Genomic DNA, 26078 nt, shown 5'->3' with positions numbered 1-26078 from the left:
CTCAAAAAAATCGAGCTATCCTCAGAGACAAGAGTCTCATACAAAACAAATAAAGATAGTTGTTACCAAATGGGTGTGAGACGTGGACGTTGGTATATTAATCATAAAATGCAATAAATATTTTCGAACGGGATGTTTTACGAAGAATCCTCGGATAAGTAGGAGGGAGCTCAGAGTATTTTATCCCATGCAATGCAACGAAAACCCATCTGCATTAGACCATGCTATTCTGGACACGTGCAGCGCATGGATGAATGAAGAATCTGAGCTACAGTCCAACCAACCACCCATTGAAGTATAACGAAAAAAATGGGAAGAATCAATCGAGGCGGACAACAGACTGCCTTGTGATTGTCCAACTGGAGAACACGATCATGGATCCGAGAAGACTGGAAGCAAACGATCCCGAATACCAATGACCAATTTGTTCTACTGAGTCATTGATGAAATTTAACAGAGCTTACTGGAAATAGCAAAAACCTTCGAATTTCTGTTGCTTTCAGCACCAAATACAAAACATTAACATGTGTTACAACACAGAATTATATAGAAGATCAATTAAATCTTAACTGATCGGCAATCTGTAACAAATTCAATCAGATTAACCGGATTGTGAACAACAGTACGTGTGGAAATTGTTTTGATGTTCAATAGATGATGGCACACCACGTTTAGGGTTCGAAATAACAGAATTTTTTGTGTGAATTAAGTTTTTGGCATGAATTGAAACTAGACTAAATTGATTTAGAATCCAGGAATTTCCCCTTTTTCCCAATTGAGCTTGAACGATGTTGCACAAAGATAATAATTGATTTACACTACCATATAGCCGAATGCGATGGAGCATGGACGATTCCGTAGCCTACACAATGACGAAATCTAAGAGCGATATCATGACCGTCTGGTTGTGGATAAAATCTGGCTCAATAGGTTACGGTGGGCGGGTCACTTAATCCGTATGGATGAGGATGATCCCACCCGGAAAGTCTATAAGGGCAATATCTATGGTAGAAAAAGAAGACGAGGCAGACCCTGCCTAAGATGGAGCGATGGCGTAGGCCAGGACGCCAGACAGTTTTTGGGGATATCGAATTGGTGGACCTCGGCGCAAATCCGGGATGTCTGGAGTTCCTTATTAAGGCAGGCCTAGACCGGATACCGGTTGTTGCGCCGTTGATGATGATGATGATGTAGCCGAATCCAATGTGGTCTGTGGAAGAAGAGTCCACCATCTATAACGCTTGATAGTAGGCTATCGGAAATTTCATCTTTGAAATCTACGTTTCCTTATTCCACTTTTAGATATTTTCCATTTCTAATTTTTTAATTTTCCATTCCAAGGTCATTCAACCTTAAAATAATAAACTTCAGCAGTATCAATTAATTCTCCTTTAATCAAAAGTAAACACCAATCTGAGCCAATAAATAGAACTAAAAGAAATTTCCTCCTAGATACTTTATCTATCATATCTCTGGATACACTATATTTCGCTGAGCATTTACAATGAACACAGACTTGAAATAACACTTACCTTTTAATAACCTTCCATAATTTTTCATTTGTGGTCGTAAAGTGAATTATAATGAATAATAACCAAGTTTTGAACGCCATCAACGGCCATTCATCACAAAGTAATAATTATGTACGGTCAAAGAGAAAATTTCTCGACTCACCGCTTCTACAATTATGTACATTACTGTTCGATGGGAAAATAAGAACACACTTCAGTAGACAATGAATGGGCAACGTGAACTTGCCGACAGTTCATCACTGGCTTTTTCCAATGGTTCCCTTGCATGGACGGAAAAGAGAATTACAAGCGCTCCTAAAGAACGAACATGTGTAACGATAAAGAAGACTTACAATTACAAAGTCGCCATGTACTGAAAAGTATTCATGGAACATTGTTTTGTCACCCAGTAAACGGCATGTTAAATACAGTTTGCCGTAGCGTTACGGAAGTTTTTAGTTTCGCGTCTGTCCAGTCTTCCGAGCATTGTTAATTGTTCATTCGCAGTACTTGTGGGGCGCGTTTAACCGGCCTCTTTCCCCATATGGCATAAGCTGGTAAGGTGATACGAGCGACGACAACGAAGCACTAATAATAGTTACTGTATTAATTAGTGCAATAATCATTCCTCTCACCAAGTTTTAATTAAACGAGTAAACTAATTATGCTTGAAATATTGAAATCGAACACTTCAAAAATAATGTGGGAAAGTAGAAGCTGGACGCTTTGGATACAAAAGGTTTTGTATTTTTCTTATGTGAAGAACTTTGGATGTAGGTTTTCCCATTTGTGTATAGCTAGAAATTTATGATGACCGCTAACATTCGTTTGCGTGCTGTCTCTGTTGCTTCTCACAGGATTGATGGGTTTTGAGGTTAAATTGCTGAGGAATTTGAAGTCCATAGCGGCATCCGTCAGAGTTGCATTCTGTAGCCGACGCGGAGAACGGGGAGGACTTCAATAAACTATGATATCTTTCGTCAAACACTTCGAATACGCAGATCATATTTACTCGCTCTCCCATCAGATCAAAAACCTCGGCCAAATGGCTCTGGATTTGGAAAGAGATCGAGAATCCTGGGAAGATAAACACTAACTAAGCCAAGGTTCTCCGTGTGATAACTATTCATCGCGCTCTTACTATTTGGATCAGTGGGTGGTACATTGAAGGCGTTGATCAATTTGTATATCTAGGAAGCCTGATTTCTACTGACAACGGGACGAACTGTCGCCGGGCGCATTAAATGCACTTTTCACAATCAGACCCTTTATTTTTTTTAGTTGCGCAATAGTTCAATAGAATGTAATCTCAAGAATCATCCGGCAAAAGTTCAAGTCGAGTGGTCGCAGTGGTTTTTTGAGATTTTTTGTGTGAAGGGAAGTCAGGAAAAGTCGCACACGAAAACTCAAAACAATACATTAGCATTTTTTTATATCACGTTTAGTATTCGAATTGCTTAACTTCTTTTATGTCTTTTTGTAAAACAAAAACTTATTAAAATCGGTTCACTGTCGGTTTGTCTGTTTGCCACACGCATTTTCTTAAGGGCAATTGTACCGATTAACATGAAATTTGGTGGAGAGGTGGGAACTGTGACCGCCCAGGCATACAGTGAAAGACCTTTCTACATCAAATTCAAGAGGGGGTCCCCATACAAGCAAAAGAGGTTGTATACTTTTCTTCACCGAAGAACATATAGTCATGTTAGGCATCACTTCCGAAGGCGGGGACTATAAAACGAGAATTTCTTTCACATTCTCGGGAAGTATAACAAGTAGGGAACCCGGAAGCTGGGCGCTTCAGGTATGAAAGGTTTTGTTTGCTTCTTCTGTGAGTATATTAAGTGCAGAACTATTCCATTTGTACGTAGCCCATTATGTATTTGCATTTAGCATGTCTGACTACCCACTTCAATGTGATATTTAGTTGCAGTAAATTTACAGTCAATTTTGAGCTACTGTAACTTTGTTAGTATTAGTATGATTTTGATAAAACCTGGGGATAATATGCTCCATATTATATTTTATACTACTACCAGCTTTTATAACTCTGAGATACAAAAATATGGTAATATACTATTATTAACTTAATTTGAATAGATATCGATGTGGAGAGTATTTTGAGGCCTGGGTACCATATAGAAGCAGCTTCGTGAATTTTTTCAGATTTTTCGGTTGGGCAGTTTCTGAGAACGGACCCATTGGGTATCGTGTTAAAGAGCCTTTTTAACAAATCTCAAAACTAAGACCGGCTTCGGAAAGTACTAATCGCGACCTTTCATTTGATACTCCACAGGACTACATTCGGTGAAAAAAAAAATTTACACCCCCGTTTTATATGTATGGGCCCACCCCCCCTCAATTCAACCTAGAAGGATATCCTTCCCTGCATGCCTAGGGGTCTACAGTTCCCACCTTCTCACCAAATTTCGTGTCAATCGGTATAGCCGTTTCTGAGAAAAGTGCTTGACGGACCGGCAGACAGACATTGAACCGATTTTAATAAGGTTTTGTTTTGCAAACACTAACCTTAAAAACGAAAAATCTGAAAAAAATCATAAAGCTGCCCCCTGGCATCTAAAGCTCAAAATACCCTCCATACCGATATCTGCTCAAATGAGCTTTATAATAGTGTAGGTAGGTAGGTAAGTATCAGTGGCCGGTTCAAGGAGCCCAATTAGCGCTGTGGTGCCCCGTTTTGATGGAGCAGGGAGGCAGAGTCTAGCCGGCTCGGATCTTCAGAGCCAGCGCGTAGCATTCACGAAGGAAATCAACTCTCCCACCCTGCAGCTAGAATCCTCTCTGAGGTCCCCAAAGAATGGTTTACCCAGTGTCCGTAGCCTGAATCTAGCTAGAGCTGGGCAATCGCAATCTGGCACAGGAGCTCTCGTGATCGGGTTATGTTATAAGCGGACCAAATTCTCCTTGACTTGGCACAGCTAGTAAGCACTCGCCATCATAGGGTACTTCCGCCTGGAATACACTGTGGAAACCTAAGAGATCGTAAGACTTGGATACACTGTGTGTATTCGTAAAAACCTCCGTGCCGACTCCACACGCCATTTTTGATCCGTCGGTAAAGAATACTGAGTCATAACCGTGCAACACGCCGCCGATCTTCCACTTTACCCTGGTTGGAAAGTCCACAGCAAAGTTTCTCGTGAAATTGAGCTTTCGGGTGACATAGTCCGTGGGGAATGCCCAGATTTCCCGAGGTAATTCGTCTAGGGTCTTCAGCACGAAAGAAGTCAGGCTGATTGGTCGAAAGTCCTTCGCGGACTCATGACCGCGCCTCCCCGCTTTCGGTATAAAAACCACCCTTTCGTGACTGGCATTATGCCATCTGGGCCTGGAGATTTATATGCGGAAAAGCTGTTTATAGCCCAGCCGATCTTACCCTCGGCAATTACCGATTTTATAGTCTCGAACATCTGGGGTGGTCGCAAACCCTCCAAGCAAGGTTCTGACTCACAGTCCGTTGTTGGCGGGAAAGTGCGTTTGAACCAGCAGCTCCAAGGTTTCGCTAAAAGATTCCGTCCAGGATGGGCTCTTATGTTCATTGGGCAGAATCTTACTGAGCCTCGCGGATTCACTGGTGCTTTCGATGTTCTGACAATAGTCCAACCAAGACCGCCTCTAGGCGGTCCTGAGGGCCGACTGGTACTTCTTCAGGCAGTCCTTGTATGGCGGTAAATATTTTTGCCTGTAGCAGATATTGAAGATTTCTCTGGTCAGCTTCCTGAGGCTGGAGAGATCTCCATTGCACCACGGTGGCAGTGTCTTTTTGCTGTACTTAGTAGGGCCCGAGATTTTAAAGGTGGTATCGAATGCCTTTTCCAGAGCCCCGACCTTTGACTCCAGTTCGTCTGTCTTGCCAATCTTACCAATTTGCGCACCGGAGATTTGTTCTTAATTACTTGGCCAAACTTTCTTCAGTCCATCCTCCTGGGGTCTCTGAAGGTTTTGGAGACCTGCGGTGAGATCTAAACTGAAAAGTATCCAACTCTGATCAGAGAAGGATCCCTGGTCAGACACTCTCTAGTCCTCCACCCTAAGAATCCCATTGTCGGTTATTAGGGTGATATCAAGGACCTCCGCCCAACCGTCACAGTTCTCCGAGCAGGGGAAATGGAAGGTTAGTGTACTGCCCCTGTTACGCACCGATAGGTTTGAAGTAATAATAAAATCAAAGAATGACTCACCTCTCTTGTTGATATCCGAGCTGCTTATAATAGCGTATTATTATATTTTTTAGAAATTGACTGCAAAACCCCCTCGCAGTAATATATGCTATGTTATGCCCGGATGGCTGAATGGTTAAAGCACAAGGCTGTCGCACGGAAGCTCGCTGTTCAAATCTCACTGGTGGCAGTGGAATTTGTTACATAATTTGACGTCGGATACCACTCGATTGGGCTATGAATGCCTGAGTCAAATCAGGGTAATAATCTCGGGCGAGCGCAATGCTGACCACATTGCCTCCTACAGGGTACTATAATTCTGTAGTGTACCGTTACGATGTTGAATGAAGTGCTCTAACGCACTTCAAGGCCCTGATCCAATTGAATTGTTGCGCCAACGATTATTATTATTATTATACTAACTTTGGTGAAAATCGTTGTATTACTGACAAATTTATAGTAGCTCATACAATGTAGGAACAAAAATAAAACTAGGTAGCTTCCTCCTACTACAATATATTTTAATAGTTAGTAAATACGTATTTCGAGAGCTACTTACTCTCTTCCTCAGTACTTAGCTTACGCTATGGTTACGCCTATGGTTGAATGAAAACATCTAAGACGGAGAGGAGGAATTTTGCACTTAAATCAGTTTTAATGCAGTTTCAGATCATTACATTAATTTACTTCTTTCGTTTTTTCAGGAACAAGCAATGTTTGCGACGATAACTCTGATTGCCCCATGAATGCATATTGCGAGCGATCGAATCCGCCATCGACTGGTATCTGTTTGTGTCATAAAGGGTATATTATCATATCAGAAAATGGACATCGTGAGTGCTTCAAGGCAGCTGCAACTATTAATGACGTGTGCACTTATAATGAACAGTGTATGATAACGTTAAGCACTGAATCTGAGTGTCTAAACAACAGATGTCAGTGCAAGGAAGGCACACACTATGTCCAACGCGAGAACAGTTGTTATAAAACTTCCAGTAAGTACAGAGTTACAATCATTTGCAAGAATATCTTTCTAGAATTCATTCAATTACAAAGTTTATATTTTTCATCGGATTCTCATATTCCGATTCATTTTTCTTTCTATCCTAAACAGAGATTGGAGATTTCTGTAGACTTAAGAATAATTGTATTATTGACGAGGCTGTGTGCAGATCAGGTGTATGCCAATGCCCTTATGGAAAGCATGCAAATCGTGATTTTACCCAGTGCATTAGAAACGTCGACTTGGGTCAGGAATGTTCTATTGATGAAGAATGTACCGACTTCAATACACGATGCCTTGACATTTGCCGCTGTAAAATAAGCCACACAATCAATAAAGCTGGGAACAAGTGCCTTAAAGGTTGTACGATTCAAGAAACAATTATTTTTTCAATAATTTTGGCCTTTTTATTTGCAGTGGCTGAACATCTACAAGATGAATGTGAAGAAGATCACCAATGCACAGAGCGTATTCCCTATTCAGTGTGTGATGCGAACTATACATGTGGTTGCAAACAAGGCTACCATCAACACAATTTTGTATGCATATAGATTAGACTTGTTCAGATAAGGATATAGGAATAAAGATTATTTACTTTGCAGAAATGTTGGGTGAGCGTTCCAGCCGGTGGGATATGTGAGGCCACCGAGAACTGCTTACCATTTGGGGAGCTGGATTGCATAGACGGACGATGTACATGTCGCAATAACCTACATACAGAAAATGGACAATGTTCATTTGCCGACAAGAAAAATTTTAGCCAAAGATATTTAGCACTGATAATAATAATTTATTTATTTATATAATATATAATCATACAAAAAATATACAAAATGTTGATAACAAAATGCTTGTAACACTGGATCTTTTTTATTTCATTAAATTCTAAATACTTGTATTTACATAAGTTACTAAAAATAAGTAGATTATCAAAAATACTTGTATGTTGCAATACGACGATACTTGAGCAGGTAATACCTTCAGGAATGTGATTCGAGTTGCACTTATTCGGGTTACTTTGCATAGTCACTATGACGTTTGCAAACGATTAAGCAGTATGGCGGGGATAAGTAACATGAGGCCTCCAAAGACATAAGTCGTTGAAGCTCCAACACTCCAAAATGCTGGAAAAGGACAAATTTTTCAAATTAAGTGTTTTATTCGTACATTTTAATTTAAAAAGGAGTTATGGGGACGAAGATTTTCGGACAACGGTGGAATGAAGGCAGAGGTAATTTTGAAGAAAATTGAAAAGAATATTGGTAGCACAAAGGAGAAATTATATTATATTTTTTTGTACACTAACGACTTTGGGTAGATCTGATGTGATGCGGATCGGAAGTGCGCACAAACTATACCAAATGGTCGTGAAGTTCGTACAGGAGTCCACCATAAAAGGTGCCACATTGCTTCCTTCGAAAACCAGCAGAAGATATTAATGGCTGCTTCCTTTTCCCATCATACGATTAGTGTAAGACTTTTGGAAAGGTTTCTACACAACTTGCCATGACAGAATTGATTCCTTACTGAAACAGGATTAAAAAGCTGGAATGTTCCCTTGTTGGGAATGCGGAGATCGCGAGTGTTCAGGGATCGCGTTATTGCTGGAAGGCAGATGTGAAGTAATTTGCAGTAGAAACTCCGTATATGTTGGACACATTCATTGCCTTCCTTCCATTAAGAAAGATTTTGTTACGAAGAAAGGGAGAGCGGGCTACTAGTTGAATATTGCCCACTTAATTCCCCTTCAGAAGCCTGCCGCCTATATTCGGCATTCTGTGGTGGAGCTTATTCTAACTGGAACTCATATTCTGTGGTTGAATGCTGGACATTGTTTCACGATGTATACGGACCTCACAAAATCTGCAAATAATGTTCTCACATATATCCAGTTTCCCTCGGTAGTAGTTTAACCTTCAGTGGCCTTTAATATATATACTATGATGCTAAGGTTGGCAAGTTTAAACAGTTCTGTGGGCCATGACGGTGAAACACTTCCTAATTCCATACATTGCTCTTCTCTGTTAGCTTATTTGCTGCCACTAACCCAATGTGGCTCGAAACCCAGTTTATACCGGTCGAGTGTATTCAATTCCTATATCAGTTTACAGTTCACCTGGTTTGCAATGCTCTGCTTCCTATAGTACATTTAGAGGTTGGAGTAAACACATTTGCCTATGGAATATGTTTTTGCGACATCTACTTCTGCTATCAACCAGGATATCATCTGCTAATTTAAGCAGTGGGTCCTTGCCATATTCCCTTTCCAAATGAAACTTCGTTTTAATTCTGTTCCGCGGTATGAGTAACTCGGGGTAGCACCTGGAAAGAATACCGATCTTTTTTTCGGTTCAGGCAGTTTCTCGCATTTTAAACCCCGTGTTCTAACTTATGCTATCTTATAGACCTATTGCGTCACGTGGCGGTTTCAGTTGATTTTCGTACCCGGTATGTATGCTGGCATGATTGCAGGGATTTACGCGTAAGAACGTTAGTAGCAATGTCATTTGCGGGACCTTCCCTACTGTTTTTCTTGCGAATGGAAAATTGATCTGAATAATTTAGGATGAAAAAAAATATTTCTTCTGCTTTTACAAAAAAGATAACTTTAGTCCGCCTTCATAGCTTTGGAATATTTTCTAGGGATTCGCTGCCCCTTATGACTTTTAACAGGTGCTTATAATTTAGAATGACTTCTTATCTTAGACCGTCTAAGGTCAAAATTCCCATTGTCAATCTTACTCTAATCCCTGAGCATACCTCTTTCGCTATTCCACAGTCTCCTTTATTCCTCCTCCTTATTGATATCAATGTATCAACCAGCATGATACTATCTTGTACTGTGGGTTAAGATTCACTTCCATATTCTTGGTGAACAACCCATTTTACTTTTCAGGCAGACAGTGGGTTCTGCCCTTGGTTACTTCTATGGAATTTTATGAAAAGTTATTTAGCGAGATAGATGAATGGGGAGGGGGGACTTTGTATGAGATCGGGTGTTGATGCCCCGTACTACAGCCTGTTGACTTATTGTATATCCTACCATAGTTAATTCACATAAAAATTGCTGTCCTACTCGTTAGCCTGAAGAAATAATCTACAAGGTGTACCTGATTGAGCCCTTCTCCAAGGTGTATTGTTCCCCAGTTGGTCTATTTCCATTGCATGAGTGCGGGGCTATCTAATATGATATGTAAGGTTATCTCCTCTTCTTCATTACAGTCTACATGTCGTTCGGTCTTCGTTATAGATCTCTATCGTGTGCAGTATTTCAATAGAAGATAATCGCTGGTTATTAAGCCTATCAGGGTTTTTATTTTAAGCTTACATACTTTTCCTGTTCATTGACTTTTGTTGCCCACTCTAGAGTATTATTTTAATATGCCTTTAACCCATCGCTATCTTCCATCGATTGGCTTGTTACTTAGGCTGTACTACCCCGAGGAACACAACAGCACAGAGGAAATGTTGGTGCGGAACAACGTAACTTGATAGTGATGTTGAAATAGTTGCATTTTCAGATTTTGAAGAAAACCGCAAAGACGGATGCAGTGTTGTAAATGCGACATTAACTTCGGTGTCACCATGGACAGGAACAAGCTTAGTTGAGGTGTATGAGGAAAGATGATATGATTTATAATATTTCCGTCGACGATTACGGGAAGAAAAGGTATCTGTGATAGGATGCAATCTTAGTGGTCGACGGTTTAATTACTCTGAGATTTTACCTCGTTGCATCACATGCCACTTTGTGTCATCATAAGTCGCTCTGTTAATAGCTATAAGTTTGTTGAGGCTATCAAAAGCTTTCTCAAAATCGATGAAAAGCAGGTGGGTGCACTGATTAAAATTAAACTTCGCACTATGCTCCACAGTGATCCCAGGGGTGTTCATTTGGTCGGTACAGGGAGGAGTTCTGAACCAAAATTGCTTGCTCTCTGGCCAACAAGCTGTTGAGATGTTTTTGGTGGATGAGGATGATTTCAGCGATTATTTCTGTAATCGTCGCACTCAAGTGCTCTTCTTTAAAACTTAACGATCACCCACTTTTTCCATTTCTTACGAGATTTCCAGGAGTTTTGCATATTTGAAATAGAAGAAATTTTTATTACTTGTTCGAAATGTTTAGGATAGCTCCCAAGTATACAGGCTCGCTAAACAGTTGATGATGTTCAGCAAAAAAGGGCCAAAGTTTGAGTTCATTCAGCTTTCTCTTTTTGGTAAATTGGTAAATAAACACAGAGCTTGTTCTGGGAATTCCCCCGATATGAGTACGTAGATGATATACTTGTGAGTAAAATCACTCATAAATATAATAATCGTTGGCGCAACAATCCATATTTGATCGGGGCCTTGAAGGTACACTGTAGGAAGTAATGTGGTCGCCTTTGCGCTCGTACGAGATTATTACCCTGATTTGATCAGGTACTCATTCACAGCTGGGTCGACTGTTATCCGACATTCAGTCACCATAACAAATCCCTTCTGCTACCTGTGAGATTTGTCCCGCGACCTTCCGCTACGACAGCCCAGCGCTCTAACCAATTGAATCATCCGGAAAACCACTCATAGTAATACTAGTTCTTTATCTATTGTAAGGCTCCACAGTAGAGAAGATACGATCGTAGAGTTCTGCATGTAGTACCCTCTATACACTCCTTCTTAATGGCTGATACCATTGCTCCGAAGAAGCAATCATTCAAGACACCTGCTATGGCTATCATGACTACGATAATGATTTCATTTTCTGTTTGCTGCTTCTCAATTTTCACAACGTTTTCCAGACTTGAAAGCAGGCTGGTTGTGAAAAGAAGGAAGAATATTAGCTTCTCCTTCATGTGTTTCTCAACCAGTTACGGGATGCTATTAAGCCACAGGATATTTATATTGCACTCATAGTAATTCTCTATTAGAACCGATTGGGCATGCGAATCAAATTTGATGGCGGATTAGGAACTCAATCACACCTAATAACATTTCGACTTAGAACACTAATCGGTTCCATCCATCCATCGCATCCTAAGTTGAAAATGACATAGTCGAAGAGAGAATTAGTATTGGATTATAAGTGAAGGTGCGATCCTCAATTCTTCACATGTTGTAAAGCGAAATAACTTTAAGTTATAGTGTGTGCCTACATGTCATCTAGTGCATATCAACATCAATAATTCTCGCTTAGATAGACAAGGTAGGTACTAAAACCGTTCTGCTTACTACACGTAGTTCTAGATAGATCTAAACATGGTAACAATAAAAAAACATAGAGGCGGTTTAATGTGACACTGAGACGTAAATGATTGTTTATGATTCTGATAAATTCATTCAAATAACAATACTTGATTGCATTTGTTATCTTTTTCTTTTTCTTGCTCACCGAGATTGTTTATGTTTATATAAGAAAAATAGAACTGTACTAACCGAACTAAAAAAAATCGGATTTTTATGGTTTTAGCATTACGCATGACGTAACGTTTGACGGTTAGCTCGCATTTATCGTAAATACGGTCTTATTAACTTGAATAGATTCTCTAAATTATTTCTGTTGTCTTGTGAGATAAACGTCGTATTGTACCTCAGTGAAAATAAAATAATTAACAATAAATTATACACACCCATTGATCCAATAACTGGTCCCAAAGCACGTCCTAAAGCACCCAAAGAGCGAAAAATGCCCAATACTGTTCCTTTTTGATCAAATTGTCCATATCTTGATACTATGGTTGTCATGCATGTTACTACGAAAGCCGTTGCTGAAAGAAAAAGCATAAATTATACTTTAGCATGAAATTTAGACAGACAATAACATTAAAACTTACATATTGCGAAAAGTATCATTCCAAAGTAGAGAAGGACAAGGCTTTTCGCTAATCCCACACAAATAAAGGCAGGTACAATGAGGTATAAACCAAATACGGCCGATTTCTTCACTAACTGAGGAGGCAGTCTTCGAACGACGGATCCTTGAAGCAATGCCATGATTACGCCTTTATAAAAAAACATGATTAATTAAAAGATTCACCCCTATGCTGGAAATATGAACCTGTTGTTAAGAACATCCTCGCTTGATCGATTGACGTACAATCGAACTTATGGTACATAAGAAATGTCACGGTAAACTCTAATCCAGAGTAGATAAATAAATATATGAAATGAATAAATCCGAGATGCCTTAAAATGTAGACATCTGCTTGTTTTACATTTTTCACAGCAGCGAATCTAAAATTGGGAAATTATTTAAATTTTATCATGCCAGAATAAAAAATTGCAAAATAAAGAAGGACTCGTTCGGAGATATATAATGAACATTACATAGGAAGCAATCCATAGTAAATTAGCGGAAAATATTAACCTTCGTATATGTAATCAATTGGATGAGATTGATTGAGCTGCAATATTTTTTTCATTTCGTTCGTGGGATTTCCCATCCCCTGAATCTCTACTGAAAAAAGGCTATAATACCAGTAATATGCAGGTGTTCCTCTTTTTTGGAAAACAAATACTATGAACATATACTATAAAAGTAAATAAATACACCTTATAAATATATAAAGTTTGCAGAAATTTCGCAATAGAATTCACGTATACACTTTTGTATCTGCAAAACTTGTTTATTCCTCTTGGAAAATATCGCAAAATTTGATCTGTCGAAATGCAATGGGCATTCTATCTAGCCATAACTATGAACACTAAGAATTGGAATATTGTACGATATGTGTTCATCCTGCAACGAGGACGCGGAATCCACGGAACAATTCCTATGGGAGTGTCCCGCCTATGACACCATCAGATCAAATTTTTGATGCGGATGTATTCCAGCGACAAAGGGAAGCACCACATCCACTAATGGAATCTGCAGTACATAAATCAACCTGGGATATTTTGTTAGTCGGGAGTGTCGAAAACAATGGACCACTATGGTCTGATTGCTTAGAGGCTAAGCCTTTCGGCACACCCAGGCACCACATATTCACTTATTCATAACAGTCCTATTCATTCACCATCATGGACTTTACATGATCTGTAACTAATGTAATCAAATTTTGACTTTAATTAAATATTCTTTCAAATGGGACTCGTCTTGATCCCAAAATGCAATCCTGAAGTCGGATAAAAAACCTGACTTATTTATTATTTTCTTCGTAAAATGACTTACCAAGAGTGGTTTGAAGCCCGTTCGAGAAAGGAGGAAAGACGAGTTACTATAGATTGAATGGCCGTGTGATATCCAGGCGCCTCAGGGAGTAAATGGGGCCTTCAATCGCATCTTTACCTTACTGAGATAGTCACTCCCCTGTGGGACGGGGATTACGCATTCAGCAGCTTATTTTAAAAGGCGGTTAAAAGGAATCGAAATTTGTGGGCTACCAACCTGCAGACTTTGAATTTCCAATTGCTATGCAAGCGTTATTCATGCCTCGGATAAGGACGGCCTTCCGGCAACGACCTTTCCCTATCGTATTAGGTCACGAGTTGGTTTTCGGTATGTGTGCATTTTCCTTGATAGCGGTATCGAGTGCATGCAGAATGTTTGCTTTTTCCAACTTAAGCGTGAAAGCCTGGACATTTTGAGCTTAAGTAATATTAGATGGCGGAACTCTGGACAGCATTCGCCTTTCTTTTGCGGCGCTGTGCTACTGTACTCCAGAGAGCCTGACGGAAATAAGCGTGAATTCGGTGTTAGATTAATGCTTACGGCAACCGCAAGACGCGCGAACACTCTTCCAAAGGTGATATTGTGATCGTGATGAGTAATCCGAATACTAAGGTGGGCTCTGACAAAATTTTCCTATGGCAAATCATGGAGAGTCTCGCTGGCGGCAGTGGGATTTGTATCGTGATTTGACGTCGGATACCAGTCGACTCAGCTGTGAATGGGTACCTGAATCAAATCAAGGTAATAATCTCGGGCGAGCGTAATGCTGACTACATTGCCTCCTACAGTGTTCTGTAGTGTACCGTTACGGTCTTGAATGAAGTGCTCTAACACACTTCAAGGCCCTGATCCAATCATGGAGAGACATGGTTATGGTGACCCTAACAGCAACGGTCAACGGTTTTTACCCCATATTATTCGCGAGCCTAGGTCCTACCGCAAGATCCGTTTGGTTTCATTTGATCGGCAATGAACATCTTATCAGATCGAGTATATCGTGCTCAGCAGTTGACGTGGGAATTGTCTTCTGAGTGTGCGTAACAAAGAAGGTACTGATATCCTGCTCAAATTAAATATGGGCCGGCTCGGCAGTCGCGATGGGGAAACTTTCTTACTGCGCAAGCGTGGCACGTTGTTCGAGCACAGAGCTGACCATAAGGTCAGGTCAGTTAGGTATCAACTGACCGATAATTTACGAGCAATAAGATAATAGTTGCGAATAAATGAATACTGTGATTGACACGTTTTCTTTTGTACATTATAAACATTTCCTGTCCTTTCATTCCATTCGCAAGCCAACACATGATTATGATGCTTTTAAGGTTCTGTGTAAAATCGATTCACCGTCTATCTGTCTGTCACACGCACTTTTCTCCAAAACGGCTAAACCGATCCAAACGAAATTTGGTAAACAGATGGAAACTATGAAATCCTACGCATACAGCGAGTGACATAAATTTAGGTGGAGTTTAAGGGGGGGCTCCCCACACATGCAAAGGGGGGATTTAAATTTTTCTTCACCGGATATAGTATGAAAGGTTTTAGTACTTTCCAAAACTGGTATTAGTGGACCTGGATTGTAAAGTGCGTGAGTAAGGAGTTAAAATGTACACACTTAAAGTGAGAGAGGACTCAATTTGGGAATTTTGTGCGAATTAACCGCATCCTAAGCCATGCAAATGAGATGCTGACGTCATAATTAACGGGAATAATTGACATACGAGTGCAATATTAAAATTACATTCCTGAAGAATCTACTTCTCCCTAGCCCTTTTGTATCTGTTGTAGATTAATTTGTTCACATTTAATAATATTAAACTCGGAGTGTGAAGCGTATGAGGTTAACTATTATCATACAGTTCTTGTCATCAAAGGATTTATTTAAATCTTTTTCTAAAAAACAGAGGGCAATGGAATGTTTAACTATGTACCCACGGAGCTGTCATGCTCATCGCTCCTCACATATGGAAACACAAAACCTTTTATACCTAAAGCGTCAAGCTTCCGGTTTCCCGACTTGTTTTCATAATAAAGGTATCACTAATTTTGTGCAATAACTCCCGCTATCACTGAGAACGCGGATAAATAACTATTTCAATTGTCACTATCAAATCACTTAATCTAAAATTATTGGGAGGCTTTGAATTTATTGCTTTTTTAAAAATACTCTATCGCTAAGTTGTCATATATTTTCCGAATGATTATTGTAATGTAATGTAATCTTGCTGAGCAATTGACAGCATTTCTGGACTTTTTGGTTAGTATATAACTTTGTAAATAATTTCCATTCTTACCGAAAGATCGAGGAGATGTTAATAAAGTCGAACGCTTGTGCAACTGACGTTGCTATATTGGAAGCCCGCTTCTCCTGTAATATCAAGTAATTTGAATAATTTGTTTATTATGAATACTTTAAGGAATGAGAGAAGGAAATATTCCTTACCTTTGGCAATGTCTCCTTCAAGCAGACTACTAAAAACAGTAAATCCGCTACACTCAAACTCATTGCGAACATGGCAGGTAACCAAAACCATGATCCAGATCCTTTGTCTGAAGTCATTGCGAAAATTGCTCCAATCATTGGTCCAATAATGAAGCCTAGCGAAAAGGCTATTCCTACTAACGCCATACCTTTGGCACGATTTTTCGCATTCGAAACATCTGTTATGACCGCCATACTAAGCGATATATTTCCTTTACTTAACCCACCCACAAATCGAGCCAAAACAAAGAGAGCAAAGTTGTTCGAGAATGCCCATAATAAATACGATAATGATATTCCCGTCTAGAAAGAGAAAGTTCAATAGAATGGATTTATACAAACAAAGCATTCATGTTTATACCGCGCACAACAGCATCATTGGTTTTCTTCCATACACATCGGACAATCCACCGACAATTGGACTAGTTAAAAACTGAAGGAAACTGAACATCGAACCAAGAAAACCTCCAAATAGGACGGAATTGTATTTATCTGGTGCCCCAACAAGCTGTTGGAAATACTTAATACTATTCGATAAGCTTTGATATAACCCATGTTTGTCATTTGTTCGATAATATTCGAGAAGTGATGGAAATAAGGGCAGAATCATTGTAAAAGCAAGTAGGTCCAGAAGAAGTGAGATGAAAACAATGTACACTATCGGATTACTCCTGTTCGCGTTGGTTTCCTCTGGAAGTTTTCCATGTTTCGTCGTTTCTGCCTTTCCATACTGAACAGTCCCATTCACCTGGGATAGTGTTCGCCTGTGAAAGATTTCATTTGAGTCTCCAGACATAGCAAGTATCTGTAATAAAAATAAACGGAGATTAGATAAAAAAAGTATTCAAATTTTTTGTTAAAGTAATTGACATACATGAAGCGAAGAAAACATGTTTAAACGAAAACAAAGCAAACAAAAGTTTTCGAATCAACTTATAATGATTCTGTTAAGGATATGCATATGCCAACGCCTAAATGAAAGTTATAAGCAAATATTGCCAAAGCAATAATATTTTCAACAATCCGGATTATTACTTGGGGATATAAAGTTATCGAGAAAAGATAGTGGAACTCGATTGCCACGAATTGGTTACTGTTGTAAAGCAATTTCCGTTAGATCTGCCTATGTCCCTTCAACTCTAAGCAAAAAATACGATGCTTCCAAAATGAGCTTCAATAAAAACCTCAATTCTAACAAAAATTTAAACCCAAATAATAGAATATACCGACTAGAAAACAGTAAAGACAAATTAGTCAACTTTAGCAATAAAAGATAAAATGTAAGAGCATTAAATGCGCTAACTTTTTTTTTATTAAACTAGTCTTCGTAAGACTTTTGATACATATGGTAAAATTATTACTGATAATGGGGTCTGACATTGTTTTGATATACACACAAGATCTGTTTATTTATTGTTTGTTTCGAGACAATAAATTTTTCACTTTTTCGCTGAAAAAGGGATGAAAATATTACTCAAATCGCTTGAGGGAGATCAGGAAAAGAGATAGGAAAACTGTAGTTTAGGTTATTCCACTATCCTGGATTTTGTAAGAGCCTTTCGGAAAAGTCGCATTCATATCTGCACTCTTCAAGAAAACCGGCGGTCTGGTACTAAAAGCTGCGACATAGAACGCAAACGCGGTAAAAATGGCGGTAAACTTCTTTATTTTAGTAGCTCACACACCCAATACGATGTTGATATTGCCATCTCAGAGGGTTTCCGTGATACCATTAAAGAATTCAAACGATTTAATAACCGGCTGATGAAGCTCACCATTATATCAGTCGATCGCACTATTCACTTCTTCATCGCATATGCCCCACAGATAGGTCGACCTAATGTCGAGAAAGATGCCTTCTGGTAACTTCTCGATGCAAAGGTCTGTAACGTGCCTGCTGATGACTATATCATCATTGCAGACGGCCTTAATAGCCATGTGGGTGAAAAGTCAAACGGCAACAGGTGCCATAGAGGAAAATGGGTTTCGAACGCACAATGAGAGTGGCGAGCATATTGTCGATTTTGCGGACACCTACGACCTAGTACTTGAAACGCAAATCGACTATAGTTTCATAAAACAGCGGCATCTTACCACCGTCACTGACCGCCACGCAGTGCAACATCGGCCGTTGATTGCCATCTTGCGAAGTAGACAACGTGAGGAACGTACAGGCCAGTCGTGCATTAAATGGTGCTGATTTAGTGAGAATAAAGAAGCAATGATCTCACGCGCTTACCAACCATTGCGAATGTGAAAGAATCAAAGAACCAAATTAAAGACACGATCCACAAAGCAGCCTAGGCAACCCTCGGGATCACCGGTGAAGAAAGCGTTTGACCGTGTGCCACACGAATTCAGCTGGTATGCTCTACCACAGCACCTAGTGCCAGGAAAACTTTTGCGCTGGGCTAAATTGCTCTACCACGATCCGTAAAGTAAACGTAAAGTTCAAAGCTCGGCAGGTGTATCAAAACCGCTTCATGTTCATCAAGGAAGCGCCCTTTCACCAATCCTCCTTGTTCTTGTTACGGACTTTGTTACACGGGACATCTCAGGTCCAGCGCCCTATACACTTCTTTATGTAGATGACGTTTTACTGGCGTCTAATAGAAAAGATGATCTCGAGCAACTTGTCCAAAAATGAAATGATTGCCTCATGCAACATGGACTAAGATTGAATCTGAATAAAATCGAATAAAACATTATTACGTTCAGTGGCAGTGACCTGCCCAGAACTGGGCGGTTCAAATATGTCGGGTCAATGCTATCAGCCAACTGAGAACTGCGTTATGAATTTGTTTCACGCATTAGCACAAATTGAGTGTTTTCAAACTGGTGTTTTTTATGATCGACGTATCAGAGAACGTCTCAAATCTAAAATTTACTACAAGGTGGTCGGCCTATTGTTCGTGCTAACGAGAATTCACTTGTCAAGATTGGTCTGAACATCGAAATCGATGGTAAACAACCAAGGCGAAACAACGGTAACATGATACGCTGAGTGAGAATTGGGAAGTCTTGTGACTGCATTCAGATCAGGCCTTTGATGGGACAAAATGGCGCAACCAATCACGACAATCCGGCTCCTCTTATGAAGGCTAAAGGCTAAAGAAAGAGAAGAAAATGAGTGGTTATTTTGTTTATTGAATATTCACGAATCAAACTATTTCGACTAAACTTATGAGGAATTTGGAAATCCACCATAGACGTCCCCAACTCTTTTAAAGGAAGAGGTGAAAAGAGTCACCATCATTCCAATGACAGGTATAAAATGCAAATCCATTAAATGATGAGAAGGTCTGACGCGGATAATCGGCGGGAGTTGTCTGATTTGGTGACTGGGTCGGGCTTCCGTAATGGACAGCATGGCATTAAACCGCTGATCGTAGGGCGGTTCGACATCTAGGCGCCACGAACCAAGCGAGAAGCAAGAGCTTGGCTCCGCCTGCTGCAGCGGTTTCGCCATAATCTATGGCGAGCCCTTGAGCAGGTTCGCAGATAAGTGGACGAAGGAAATTAACTTCGCTCCTACTATGAAATAACAACGGTGGGCGCAGGTGCAATATCTTACCGCTCCTTGATGCACTAAAGATTCGTCGATTCGTTTCCCGCAATACGCGCGTGTAATATGTGAGGTTATGATGAAAACTGGTTATTGAGAGTCAATGGGCGCAGAGGCGGCGCCATCAACAACACCACGCGGCATTGTTAGCAATAATTTCAGTACTCGCCGAAGCACTTTTCTTCATCATCCGGCTGAAGTCTTCGCTGAAGTTCAGGACGAGTCTCCAAGAGCATATATAGAATTTTCAGAAATGGGGACTTTGCATATACCAGGTATCCCCAGACTCTATCCATCTTTAGCGACTACGAGAGTTCTATCTCAAATCAATGATGAGATTGCGGCTCGGCTGTGTGCTGGTATGTTGCTCCTGCAATTGCAGTCACGTGTGTACTGTGGTGCGGCTGTTAGATTGCACGGTCAGAAGATTTGTTTTCATATTATTGATTTGAGTGACCGAAGAGATTCACCATAGAAAATTCGTCTGGAACGTGAGCGCGACTCATTAAGGCAGGGCATTGCTAGGCAATTTCTCCTATCTAGGGTCGAAAATCACAACCGATAACAACTACGATGATGAAATCCGCGCACGGTTGTTGTCAGCCAACAGAGCCTACTTCAGCTTACAAAGACTGTTCCGCTCGAAACGTCTCACCATAGGGTCAAAGCTCTTACTGTACAAGACTATGATCTTGCCAGTCCTCATGTATTCCTCGGAAACTTGGGTTCTTAGCAAGAAAAATTGCGAACTCTTGGCCGCGTTCGAGAGAAGAATCCTCCGAAGAATTTTTGGCCCCCTACATGAGGATGGACGATTCCGTAGCCTACACAATGACGAAATCTATGAGCGATACCATGACCGTCCGGTTGTGGATAAAATCCGGCTCAATAGGTTACGGTGGGCGGGTCACTTAATCCGTATGGATGAAGATGATCCCACCCGGAAAGTCTATAAGGGCAATATCTATGGTAGGAAAAGAAGACGAGGCAGACCCTGCCTAAGATGGAGCGATGGCGTGGGCCAGGACGCCAGACAGCTTTTAGGGATATCGAATTGGTGGACCTCGGCGCAAAACCGGGATGTCTGGAGTTCCTTATTAAGGCAGGCCTAGACCGGATACCGGTTGTTGCGCCGTTGATGATGATGATGATTGCTAGGCTCACTTATATCAGCACTTACAATGCCAGCGAATGGCGAAGAATAAAGTGAAGTGAGTTTACCGGAACTATGCCATCCTCAGTGAGACACATGAATTTGAAATTTTGGACAGACTAAAACAAAAACTTTCTGTCATATGCAGTCGTGTTCCGAATACTGCAGCTGAGCATGTCGAGTGTATTATCGCTGAAGAGCATGCATTTTGCAGAAGTTACTGAAGAAGAGATTTGACGAGTCATAAACAGCTCGAAGAACTGATTGGGCTCTGGTCTGAATCTTGTGCAGAATTTCTTTTATAAAAATTCACCAGTATACACGGTCGGTCGCTATATAGCATAAATTACGTCATTAGTCGGCCGAACCCAGCTTCTCACTACAAACACGGTGCAGGATCTTCAGATACATGGCCAATAACTTACTTACCAATTCTTTACAAATTAATAACGTCCATTATAGTGGAAGGGTTAATACGTACCTCAAGACCAACGAGTTGCATCAAGGGATTGAAAAGAGCAACTCATTATCGATTCGGTAGTGGTGGGACAGGCAACCAGAGGGCCAAGAAATCTGTTTGGTTACAATATCGATTACATCAAAAATTTTGACAGTGTCCTGCGTACCTGATTAATCGATATATTAGGTCTCTATCGCATTCATGCGAAACTAATAAAATTTTTGGCGAGTCATGGAGGAGTGACATACCACCTTGTCAATGCGTTCATCTGAGAGTACCAACGCCCCAGAGCCCATCCGCATACGGAAGGGAATTTTCCAAGGAGATACTTTGGTTTTCTATGGTATTATGGCTTCTGAATGACACTAGAAGGCATGGTTTTGCAATTAAGTATGGCCTATGTGATAAGTTCGAGTCGTACCTACGTGATATACTTAGATAAAATCAATTGTATGTTGGTATTGATGAAAATCGTAGGAGTCTATTGTAATAGTAGACATGTTCAGCCGTGATATTGGGATAGAATTTGACCTAGACAAGTGTCAAATCCAAGCCATCGGGAAAGGTCATCATGAGCTACATGCCGGATATAGCTTTGGTGGCTTTCCCCTCCCAGCTATGAAAGAAGAAAGAAAACGTCCAGCGGCAGATATAGACTACTGTATCCAAATTCCGAATACATCACCTGAATTCTCCCGCCGCTGAATGAATCTGCCTCGTAACATCGGAGATAGGGGCGTGGTTGACATTGCGGCGCAACATCACCACAAAGTTGGCACAGGCAACCCTCGGGCTATGGCTTATAAAAAGCTGAAAATGAAAAAGAAGGTGGAGAAAAACTAGTGCAGAATATGTGGTTTCATGCTGCAGAAGTCGGATCATCTCATTTCTAGCTGGATTATTATGGCGCCAGTGTAATACACAGATGGACATTAAGGTGTATGTAATGAGATTGATCAAAACGTTGCATGCAAGCATGGGCCGATTACGGGAACTTGTCTGTTGTACCGATAGGAACCGCAGACATTACTCGATATTTTTGCTTACCACACAACAAGCCTGACGTGCTATTAGATGAGAAGATGCGTCGCTCCGCGTGTATTATTGATGTTACTATCTCATATAATAGCAACATTGAACGGAAATGTGTGGAGAAGAAAGTGAACTACGAGCTATTAGTTCGGGAAATGAAACGAAATTCGATGGTCTCGAAAAGTTGGTTGTAGTTCTCATAATATTGTTAGCTACAGGTATTGCACCTAAACCGCTTGCGGTTTTTGTTGATGCCCTGGGGCTCTCACACACGCTCCATGTTGCGGTGAGCTGTCGACGGATTTTCCTATTAATCTACCACCAGTCACCAAGAGCATCAGAGCCCTTTTAGATTTATTTTTAGGCAGATAGGATAGTCCGAGCCTAAATGCTTGGCACTTAATGCTAGTATTAGATAAAATCCTGTAAATTTTAAAAGTGTATTAATATGCTATTATTAACTTTATTTGAGCAGATACCCGTGTGGAGAATATTTTGGGGCCTGGTTGTCATCATATAGGGCCATCATCCTGATTTGTTTTCAGATTTTTATGGTGGATAGGTTCCGAGAATTGCCCCTTAATTTAAGTGACCATTTGATGGAACCCTTACTCGCCCGCTTCGCCACCGAATTTAAAACTAATACCTGACTTGAAAAGTACTAATCGAGGCCTTTCATCTGACACCCAACATGATTATATTTGTTGAAAAATGTAGCATGGGGACACCGCCTTACATTCAGAAGACGTTAAAGTTGTACCCGCTATATGAAAACCATCAAATTTATTGATGTGGAAAATCTTGTGGGTTTGTCTATTTATTTCACGGTAGAGCACATCACTCTGAAAGATGAGTACTCGTTTCACGAACTCCAGAATTGAGTCTATACAGAAGTACACCACTCGAGAGAACAGGTGTCAGAAGTGGAAAGAAGAGAATTGATGGTTTCTGCAAACCCTTCAGTACGAACGTGTTGCAAGGGGCGATAGGGGTGTTTATGGATATTGAAGGGGCTTTTGATTATGCGCCCTTCCAAAAGCTATGTGAGGTCACTAGAGAGCATGGTGTTGACGAAACTCTAATAAAGTGGAGTTAGCATAGCGTAGAGCGCAGAGGTTGCTGTGTACTGAAGTGAGTGTTGATCGCTACCTAACAACGTAAGCGACGAACGGCTGTCTTCAAGCAGGTGTGCTATCGCAATTTCTTCACAGAGTAGGAATTGTTCAAGATGATACGTGTCCATCCTGTAATGAGGAAGCGGAATCCACGGAATCGAGTTCAATGAAAGTTCTGCGTGCTGGGAGGCTTTCCCTCTCCCCCACCTCAAACACACACATACACACACTCGATAGGGTGTTCGTGAACATTAAATGAGCTGACTGTGCTTATGGTGTCAATGATATTTTAGCTTAGTGAATGGACGCTGTGCTAATGCAGAGATTGCTGCGTGCTGAAGAACGTAATCTGCCTTAAGGAGACGTGTTATTGTCGCTGCTATGCGTACTGCAAACAGTGCGAATATACGCGTAACCATAAGTGGATAATGGGGGTAGCTAGCTGTTGACCGCGGCTTTGGAGCGGCGCGTAAAAATATACAAAACGCCTTTGATTTGATTGAGAGCTGAAGCCTCAGGCACGGGCTTTCAGTACTGCAAAATCTGCCAATACAAACTCGAGCTTATGTGAATGATGTAACTGTGCTAGTTGTTGATTTACTGTTAGTGCCTCAGATATGAACTTTCAGTAAATTTCAAATAAAACCACAATTGAATTATTACGAAACGGAGGAAACCAAATGGACTTTACCTCTCCAAAGATGACGGAAATAACCTTTTAACTTTCCATAGGTGAAGTATTTGGGAGTTATTGTAGATAAGAAACTTCTTTGGAATAAAAATGTAAGGCAAAAATAAAACAAACTTTCACAGTATATGAACTGTGGAGACGGACCTTCACCGCGGCAAGGGGACTTAGGCCTCATGTGGTAATGGAGATATATGTTGGATTCAACTAGCTGCCCTTGGGTATACATATTTGTTATAGACTAGGTCTATGGGAAACAGCAGATTTGAGGGACATAGAACATTGAAAGAGATATTGCGAAATCTAAATCCAGTTCTTGTAATGCATGTTGTTTCTCGGATTCTTATATATCTATTTAGTAGGAGAAATAAATTTATTAACGAACTATTTAAGGATCACCATAAATATCGTTCAAGAATGTAGAAATTGAACTCTTTATCTAGATTCGATATGGTGAAACTATTCTGAGTACTATTTTGAGGTGAAGTAGTTTTTAATTGGAAAAATAAAGAAATATGTGTGCAAAACGCGATATGATCTTCTCAAAGAAAAGTGGCTACGCTGGTGGTTCAATGCACGAACAACTAGGAAGATCAATAAAAGAATAATAAACCATATTTCAATTTGCTTTGCCTACTTCCTTTCTCTTTTCATATAGCCCCAAGTCAGGACTTCTAAGGAAATACCTCACTTTTTCAGTATAATCCCTGAAATACTGTACTTAAGATTGAAGAACACCAACCGTACTTGTATCGAGTTCGTTACCCCGTGGAAGCCATAGGAAAGCCCGGCAATAACAATTACTTTATCGAAGGAAACGTATTGTTTGCTAAAGATCTTTTCCTAATTTTCTTTTGAAAGCGTTCTTTCTATATTTGTTCGTAAAGTAGTTATAAGGTTTCTAGTAAAAACAGGAATAAAAGAATTAATAGTTTTTAGACCTTTTGTGAAGTAAAACTAAAGGACTTAAACATTATTTACTATGCAAATCGAAGATGATGTGATAAGGAAGCCTCCAGCAAACAATCGGACCAACAGGTAATAACTGAAATTACTGCGATAAAAAAACTATTCGTCGTTTGCTAATGACACGGTTATGGAACTAACGGAAGGCTTTCTGCCACGAAGGTAACTAATTATATGCACGTAGCGACCAATAATGAATACGTGAGTGAGAACAATTCTTAATTATGTCACAAAAATTTCTTGGGTTACAGTTTGATTTCTTCAAGTAAGTTTTGATGATTTCCTACTCACATGACAAAATTCACGAAGCGTTGATTCTAATTCCTTTGTGCTGTTGACCACCTAATAAGAAAAACACAGGTCGTGACTCGCCGCACTCAACTTACGCACTATCTGAGAAATCACTTTCACTTAAGATACTTTCCAATTTAGTGTCGGCATGCTTGCGAAGCCACAAGTAAACCAAACCCGCAACCAACAACTTTTCTACTCCCGCATATGAAAACAACAACAGGCTGATGTGTCATCTGTCAAGCAACCTGCGGTGGCATTGCCAGCATTCCATCAATTGATGTATTTAACTTTAAGATGGAAAGCGTGCCAGAACACATCTCAGTGGAGTGATATTTAAATATGTATTGATAGCGTTGTGGTTCTATTAAGATTAATCTTTAATACTGGTCTACTTTGAGATGTTTTGCCTAGCCCTCTTGCTTTTTATCTAATTATCCAATACACACCTTACAAATGGGATGCATTCATGGCATCT

At 40.2% G+C, this 26078-nt stretch overlaps 2 protein-coding genes across 3 annotated transcripts in view; one reads left to right on the top strand and one right to left on the bottom strand.

Annotated features, from left to right (window-relative positions):
* Positions 1–7554, top strand: part of LOC119656579 (prion-like-(Q/N-rich) domain-bearing protein 25) — a 43480-nt gene extending 35926 nt beyond the window's left edge. Inside the window, exons 1-5 of one of the 2 annotated variants that reach the window (XM_038062970.1) lie at positions 2107–2250; positions 6397–6687; positions 6807–7055; positions 7113–7234; positions 7298–7554. In XM_038062970.1, the coding sequence (XP_037918898.1) occupies positions 6435–6687; positions 6807–7055; positions 7113–7234; positions 7298–7501 (828 nt within the window). In that variant the 5' untranslated portion in view covers positions 2107–2250; positions 6397–6434 and the 3' untranslated portion in view covers positions 7502–7554. Of the gene's footprint in view, positions 1–2106; positions 2251–6396; positions 6688–6806; positions 7056–7112; positions 7235–7297 lie in introns of those variants that run through there. The other variant, XM_038062969.1, reaches the window with a different exon arrangement.
* LOC119656578 (major facilitator superfamily domain-containing protein 10) lies at positions 7473–25824 on the bottom strand. Its single transcript, XM_038062968.1, has 8 exons — positions 25601–25824; positions 16692–17135; positions 16292–16633; positions 16143–16216; positions 12736–12911; positions 12512–12679; positions 12308–12445; positions 7473–7819 (listed from the first exon to the last, which is right to left on the bottom strand). Exons 2-8 carry the CDS (start codon positions 17124–17126, stop codon positions 7725–7727), a joined length of 1428 nt encoding a protein of 475 aa, XP_037918896.1. The 5' UTR covers positions 17127–17135; positions 25601–25824; the 3' UTR covers positions 7473–7724.
* Between the last annotated feature and the right edge of the window lie 254 nt (positions 25825–26078).

The sequence above is a fragment of the Hermetia illucens genome, chromosome 5 (assembly GCF_905115235.1).
Source record: "Hermetia illucens chromosome 5, iHerIll2.2.curated.20191125, whole genome shotgun sequence".
Lineage (NCBI taxonomy): Eukaryota > Metazoa > Arthropoda > Insecta > Diptera > Stratiomyidae > Hermetia > Hermetia illucens.
Note: the sequence above shows the minus strand (reverse complement) of the source record. Positions and strands in the feature narration are given on the sequence as shown.